This window comes from Triticum dicoccoides, chromosome 5B, assembly GCF_002162155.2.
Source record: "Triticum dicoccoides isolate Atlit2015 ecotype Zavitan chromosome 5B, WEW_v2.0, whole genome shotgun sequence".
Classification (NCBI taxonomy): Eukaryota; Viridiplantae; Streptophyta; class Magnoliopsida; order Poales; family Poaceae; genus Triticum; species Triticum dicoccoides.
In genome coordinates this window covers 665,071,286-665,079,371 of record NC_041389.1, presented here as the reverse complement: position 1 = coordinate 665,079,371, position 8,086 = coordinate 665,071,286, and the positions used below count along the sequence as shown (strand labels likewise).

The 8,086-nt window shown below is 42.3% G+C and overlaps 1 protein-coding gene across 1 annotated transcript; it reads left to right on the top strand.

Annotated features, from left to right (window-relative positions):
• Positions 1-2,745: 2,745 nt before the first annotated feature.
• On the top strand, positions 2,746-7,844 carry LOC119312452 (probable methylenetetrahydrofolate reductase). Its single transcript, XM_037588175.1, has 12 exons — positions 2,746-3,010; positions 3,991-4,173; positions 4,328-4,388; positions 4,476-4,558; positions 4,755-4,928; positions 5,355-5,528; positions 5,601-5,701; positions 5,794-5,905; positions 6,238-6,318; positions 6,419-6,596; positions 6,845-7,179; positions 7,627-7,844. Exons 1-12 carry the CDS (start codon positions 2,792-2,794, stop codon positions 7,708-7,710), a joined length of 1,785 nt encoding a protein of 594 aa, XP_037444072.1. The 5' UTR covers positions 2,746-2,791; the 3' UTR covers positions 7,711-7,844.
• The last annotated feature ends 242 nt before the right edge of the window (positions 7,845-8,086 follow it).

Here is an 8,086-nt window from a genome sequence, read left to right as displayed (position 1 = left end):
ATCTCAAGTCCCCCCTTTGCTTTTTGTTATGAAAAAACTTTTATTGGTTTGCTCTATATTCTTCTACATTTTTCTCAATCTCTAGGAAAAACATGAGAAGAAGAAAAGAATCAAGATTGTTGTCATTATAGTGCCACCCTTCCATTATGTCAGAATATTTTCATAAAAACAAATTTAGAATTATATAATTCTGTTGAGAAACATTTCCTGTAGGGCGATCTATTTGTCAATTACTTTGTCCAATAACAATTTATCCATTACGTCCATGCCTTTTTCTTTTTCTTTTTCCCATCGTATTGTATCCACATATTACTACATCGGATTTTTGTATGCTTTGATAACATCAAACTTTATTTCTTGAGAACACTATAAAAAATATTGAGTTGTAATCGCCAGGCTAGTGTCACCAATGCAGTATGTCTCTCACTTTTAACAAGAAGAGGGGATAACAGTAGGAGTAACGATGAAATGACTTTTGACTGCTTGCCTATGATGGCCTATTATTACCACTAGCTAAATACCCGTGTGTTGCAACGGGGGAAACTTTATTTTTGTGTTTCATCGTAGGAATTTTAGACGAGTTTGAGATTGAGATATACCGTGGGAAAGGAATTCATAGGCAAAGGTAAGAAGAAAATATGATGCGATTGAGACTGTGTATGTACAACTATGTGAGTTGATTTTGTTGTTTGCTTGAAAGGGCTCTTACTATTGATGATTTATTTGATTTTTGTTGATTGATTTATATGGGATATCCTTTTCCAAAAACAAGAAGGTGGGGTTAGTTTGAAAAATAATAATGGGGGTTATCGTGTGATTCTAAAAAACCGATGGAAGGGGGAATGTATTGATAGGAAGGGGCGGAAACGATGAAACCAAAATGAAAAAAAATTCTCCATTAATAGTAGATACTAGTTAAATACCCATGCGTTGCAATGGCGGAAATTTATTCTATTGGTTAGTTGTAGGAAATTTTTGATTGGGTTGAGATTGAGATATGCTGTGAGGAGGGAATCCATAGGCAAAGGTAAGAAAATATGAGATTGAGATCGTGTACATACAACTACGCGAGTTGATTTTGTTGTTTGCTTCAAAGAGATTTCTTGTTATTAATGATTTTTTTTATTCTTGCTGATTGCCTACAAGAGATTTCTATCTCAATAAACGAGGAGGTGGGGCGTTGGTTTGATTTTCTTAATGACGATTACCACTTGGTTTGAAAAAAAATGATGGAAGAGAGCGTGTATCGACGTGAAGAGTAGAAACCAAGCCAACAAACTCGTTTTAATAGTAGAGATATGCCATTCTAAACCAGCATCACGAAAGGCCTCTAGTGGCATCCCTCGATACACGCCACTCATTACACCTCGAGCTCTATGAGTGAAAAGGAGGGGGGCAGGGGGAGTTCGGACGAAGAAAACAATGGCATCAAAGATGCCAAGTTCAAAGTGCTAAAATTTGTTATATTTCTCTATGTTTTGGCTTTCCTACAATCAGATTTTGAGTTTAATTCAGACGTGCTCCCTTCGTCCCATAATATAAGATCGAGCTTGCAAAACGATCTTAGGCGAATTGTGCAAAGGCTTGTAACTCTGCGAATTGAGCTAGTTCCATACTGAGTTTCTTAAACAAGATATTCTAAAACTTAGGTAATTTTATAGTCATTAGGATTTTAGTTCTATATGAAGTAAGGACTACCCGATAATTTCTTATAAACATAGGTTTTCATTGGAATTCACTCAGTCGGTTAATTATGGAACAAGAGAGCTGTTACATCTTTGTTTTAAAGAAATATGAAAATGAATTGTATATTATGGGACGGAGGGAGCAGCTTTCTTCAGATCCAGCTCCATAAAATTTGATTTGCTATACATTGTTTTTAATCCATAGAGGAGAAGATGACAAGAAGAGGCGAGTCGAGATTGTTGTCACGATGGCGCCACCCCATTCCATTTCTGTGGAGCTGGGCGAGTCGGCAGGAGTGGCCTTGTCCCCATCTTGCATTTTCCTTTGTTTTTCTCTTGGATTATTATGTCCACGTGTTGCACGACTTCTGGTGCTCCAATAATGTTGAAACTTTTACGTACGTACTCCCTCCGTCCGGAAATACTTGTCGAAGAAATGGATGTATCTAAACGTATTTTAGTTCTAGATACATTCACTTTTATCCATTTTTCCGACAAGTATTTCGGGACGGAGGGAGTACATGGAAACACCCCCAAAATTCAGTGGCAATTCAATCACATCTGGCAAGCTCCACTCAATTTCCTTTTTTACATATGGCAAGTGTCACCGGATCACCAAATCAGCGGAAGTCCACAGCACTCGTGGAAGAATCCCACGGGAATCAAACGTAGGTAGGCATGTCGTTGCCTTACCACACCAAAATGAGATCGATCGCATAGAAAAATCTTCACCGAGTTTCAGGGGGGGCCTACATGGCAGCGACGGCGGGCCAGATTTCCAAACCCGGCTCCGCAGTGGTCAGTGTCCTCCCTCCCCCACACATTTGGGTAGGTGCAGGACAGCGACGCCGGGGGACCGACCGTCCACCCGCCCCACCACCACATCCCTGCACCCGTCCCACGAGCGCCACACCTAACCACCTTCGTTCGCGCATACAACCAGGCCCCACCGGGCAGCGCGCGGGCCAGCCTCGTGCGCCGCGCCCACCCAGCGGGAGTGGTTGGTGGAGTCAGATCTCCTATAAACCCACTCGCCACCAGCCGCTACCCCTCGCCCACCCGCCCGCCCCGACGCCATTGGAGCCGTGGGAAGGTTCTAGAGGAAGATGAAGGTGATCGAGAAGATCCAGGAGGCGGCGGCGAATGGCCGGACCGCCTTCTCCTTCGAGTACTTCCCGCCCAAGACGGAGGAGGGCGTCGAGAACCTCTTCGAGCGGATGGACCGCATGGTCGCGCACGGCCCCAACTTCTGCGACATCACCTGGGGCGCCGGCGGATCCACCGCCGACGTCACCCTCGACATCGCCAACCGCATGCAGAACATGGTACGCACGTCTCCCTCGGCCCGTCACCGCCGCCCCCTCCGCGCGCGCGCGATCTGATCTGATCTGCTCTGACTCTGACTCTGTTTCGGCGCGCGCCTTCCGCCGCCGGGATGCGCTGGGCTCGATCCGGCTCGGATTCAGGCGCAATGCGAGGTTCTGTAGTTCGTGCGGGGGTGGGATATGCTTAATTCCACAAACTGTTGCTTGAGATTGGTGGAACACTAATTAGTTTAAATTGCTTTTACTCCAATTTCAAAATTGAGCGGGCGCATTTGGTGCGAACGGCTGATTTAGGATGAAATGGAACTGGTGCCAAGTAGGAGTTCATCTGCTTCCATGCGGTTTAGTTACTTGATTTGTGTTCTCGATTAATGCTGATCGTGTTTAAGAGACACCTATTGCTAATTTATGCTTCGATGTGAGCAGGGGAGTGTTATAAACATGGTATATTTTTATTTTTATGCTTGTAATGCTTAGTTCAGCGTACATTTAAGCTATGGAACGGTAGGGGTTTTGTTGAGATTAGTAGTTTTGATGAGCTGAGCCACATTGACTCACAGAGTTCATCCATTTTGACTTGGTCAACACTCTCAGTAAGGGGCTTGTTGCTTGCTTGCTTTCTGAGTTTTTCTGGGATGAGTCATTTTGTTAGGATTTCCTGTCTGGGTTTCATGGCATCGTGGTCTGAATTTCTTATGTCATGTGCTCAATGTTGGGTGTATCTATCTGGGGACAGGGAAATGTACAATTGTTAATGGGTAATTCCATCAAAAGTAGTGACCGTTGTTTTTAAAAAAGATTGGAAGAAGACACTCATTTGATAGTATTAAAGTTTACTGCAAACATTCTGTCTTGCCAATATGTTGCTCTGGATAATTTCAAATCAGTTTCTGAGGCTTCTTTTAAATTTCAATGATTCTATGCATTGCTGCCATAAATATTGTCGGGGCTTTTAATATTTCCTTGTTAATATTTTGCAGGTATGCGTGGAAACGATGATGCACTTGACGTGCACCAACATGCCAGTGGAGAAGATCGATAATGCTTTGGATACCATCAAGTCGAATGGGATTCAAAATGTTCTGGCACTTAGAGGAGATCCTCCACATGGCCAGGACAAATTTGTTCAAGTTGCTGGTGGATTTTCTTGTGCTCTAGATCTGGTAAGCACCTCTTCTTACAACGGATTGAATGTAATTAAGTCTTATTATATTGGAGAGGCATGGACATGATGGCAAGCTTATTGCTGTTGCTGTTGCTTCTGATATCTAGGATTTCAGATGTTGAGTCCTGATGCCTTCTGTTTTCCAATTGCAGGTGGAGCACATTAAAGCCAAGTATGGTGATTACTTTGGCATAACTGTCGCTGGCTATCCAGGTTTGCAAATCTTAGCTTCTCTCTACAGTCGGTGGACGGTTTCAATGTTGCAAATTATAATTGTCATTTCTGTTTTTCAAATGTCAGAGGCACACCCTGAGGTAATACTAGGCGAGGAAGGTGCTACGGAGGAAGCATATAGCAAAGATCTTGCTTACTTGAAGAGAAAGGTTCTCTCCAATCTTGTTGGTTCTTTTAGTTGAAAATGAAAACTGTATGGTTGCTAACTCTGTTGATCGATGCCTGGACATGGTCTTGCATAGTATCGTCTTCCCTAATGATGTAACCTGTTGCATACCCTACGTACTTGTTGAGCATAAAATTGCTCTTTGTCAGCTTCTTTCTCAACCTACATTGTCTCTGCAGGTTGATGCTGGCGCTGACGTTATAGTCACTCAGCTTTTCTATGATACCGATATCTTTCTCAAGTTTGTGAACGACTGCCGTCAAATTGGTATAACATGCCCTATTGTTCCTGGCATAATGCCAATAAATAACTACAAAGGATTTGTGCGCATGACTGGATTCTGCAAAACTAAGGTATGGTGTGTTGCTGTAGCTCCATCGCAAGTAATGACATCTGGTCTGTCCCCCCTTTGGATTCACATCTTTCCCCAAAACACATGGCAAACTGGTTTATTCGGTCATTATATAAAATTACAGGACAGAAAAAAAGACATGTTTTAGGTAATAGTACCTTCATTCCCTTTTGTGCTATATTGACTTTGTATCAATATAGCACCCTTGCTCTCGATTTCCTTAGAATTTTCCATGCCCATTTGCACCGTATTTTGAACTGGGATTCATGGGAGCACCTGAAGGGGTGGATTACTTCTGATACACCTTTTTTATGGAGATAATCCAACAAACATCGAACATGTAAAACATGTAGAATCTGATATTTTATTCATTTACTGAATTTCGGAGTGTGGTACTAACAGAATGCCACTTCAAATGTAAAAACAGATTCCAGCTGAGATTACTGCTGCCTTGGATCCTATTAAAGACAATGAGGAGGCTGTGAAAGCATATGGAATCCACCTTGGTACTGAGATGTGCAAGAAAATTTTGGCTAGTGGGATCAAGACTTTGCACCTTTACACACTAAACATGGAAAAGACTGCTTTAGCAATTTTGATGGTGATTCCTTGTCTTGCTTGGTTTAATATTTTATTCTGGCAAGTTTCTAATGGCTAACTTATTTTTTTCCAGAATCTTGGATTAATAGAGGAGTCCAAGCTTTCAAGAACATTACCTTGGAGGCCTCCAACTAATGTTTTCCGTGTCAAAGAGGATGTTCGCCCTATATTCTGGTAGTCTTTTCTGAATTTTTCTTTGTGTGTCTGTTTGAGTATTAGTACTACACATATACTCATTCAGTCTTGTCTATGATATAACTGAGCAGGGCCAACAGACCAAAGAGTTACATCTCAAGGACCACTGGTTGGGATCAGTACCCACATGGGCGGTGGGGTGATTCCAGGAACCCATCATATGGAGCACTTAATGACCACCAGGTAATTTCATCTTGTTATTTGAATCTACAATAATGGTATTCACAACAGTTGGAAGTGAACATTTGCATAAGATCCAGAAATAGTGGTTCAGCACAAAATATTGGTTGCCAAACACTGTTGTTGATTGGCTCTTTCTGTTAGTTTTCTCCGAAAAGAAACAATTTTCTGTTCTTAGTACCAATTCAACCATTCGCCCAAACAACGTAATTCAGTTGTTGGGCATTGGCTATTCTCTGTTTCCAAGATCACCTATAGTAGTGAGGCTGCTTTTTTGTGATTTAAGTTTCATAAAGTGGTAGTTGTATGCAATAACTGTATCTGCTCTTTCATAGTTCACACGGCCACGTGGGCGTGGCAAGAAGCTCCAAGAGGAATGGGCTGTGCCACTGAAATCTGTGCAAGACATTAATGAGGTAAGTCTTGAACTACATGATAGTATATTATTGCTCTGTATGCCATACAAACAATTTCAAGGTGTCATTGATTTTGCTAACCCGCTTTTCTCACCTACAGCGGTTTGTGAACTTCTGTGAAGGGAAACTTAAAAGCAGTCCATGGTCTGAGTTAGACGGTCTTCAACCCGAGACGACGATAATTGATGATCAGCTGGTGAAGATTAACTCAAAGGGTTTCCTTACCATCAACAGCCAACCTGCTGTAAACGCAGAGAAATCTGATTCTCCTAGTGTTGGTACGTCAAATCTCTGGATGCTTGGTCCTTTTTTTTTTTTGATAGAATGCTGTTCTTATTGCTGTATGCTGGTACTGGTGGGAGCCTGGGACCAAGGTTTAGGTAGAGACCATATTCTCAGCCATAAATAAAGCCCTTTAATCCTTGTTTTAGTAACGCTTTCTTTACATCCTTGGGTCATTAGTGTTTTTCTGCTTTGTATGGTGTTTGCCTTACCAAACCTGCTTTATTTCTGTTCTGTTCTGCAGGATGGGGCGGCCCAGGAGGCTATGTTTACCAGAAGGCCTACGTCGAATTCTTCTGCGCTAAGGAGAAGCTGGGCCAACTCATCGAGAAGAGCAAGGCATTCCCTTCCCTCACGTACATCGCCGTGAACAAGGAAGGGGAATCGATCTCCAACATCCCTGCGAACGCCGTGAACGCTGTTACATGGGGTGTGTTCCCCGGCAAGGAGATCATCCAGCCTACCGTCGTTGACTCGGCAAGCTTCATGGTCTGGAAAGATGAAGCGTTTGAGATCTGGTCCAGGGGATGGGCCTGCCTGTTCCCTGAGGGCGACTCGTCCAGGGAGTTGCTAGAGCAGGTACTTTCAGATCGCCCATCGCTCTTTCTTGCGCTAGTAACAGGCTCAAAGAAACTTTTTGTGCAGATAAATGCTTTGCATCCTTCCGTTTCTAAATATAAGCCTTTCTTAGAGATTTCAATACAGACTACATATGTATGTATAGATGTTTCTAAATATCTTCCAGCTTTTGCTAAAAAGTAAAAACTTGTCTTTAGAATAGAGTCACCTTTCAGACAATCAGCTAATGCTAAGAGATATTACAATTGTTTTGGTACCACATGCTCTCTGAACCATAATCTAAGCACTTCAACCTGGCCTCCATAATATAACACATCTACCTAAGTTCCACTGACACTCCGTATATTGCTATTTCTGAAATGCTGCAAAGATAATGTCGATACCACAGGAAGCAGATAATATATCTCTAGGGGTTTCGCTGACATCTTTCTTGCTCTTCACTTGCAGATTCAGAAGAGCTATTACTTGGTCAGCCTCGTGGACAATGACTACATCAGCGGGGACCTCTTTGCTGCATTCAAGGAGATCTAATTTCGATGATACCTTACAGTATGCTGTGTTTGACCGCCCTTCGCTAGAGTCCTGTAATATGATTTGTTGTGATTTCTGTTGATTTATCCAAACCACTCAATATGAATAAGAATTTTCGATCTTTGTTCCTTCTTCGTGTGCAGTCTCTCCCCTTGTCTAGCTTATTTGTTACCTAGGTTTATTTTCCCCGATGATGAGTTGAAGCTTTTTTAATGTGTATATGTGGTAATACAGTTTACTGCCACGATAGAAGCTCGGTCCATTACTTGGGTTGTAATTTCAAACGAGAACCACTCATCTATGAAGGACTGAAGATGTCAACTAGGGAGAGATGGGGGTTTGAATAGGTGACTACAAACTTTTTGCAGGTGATTTT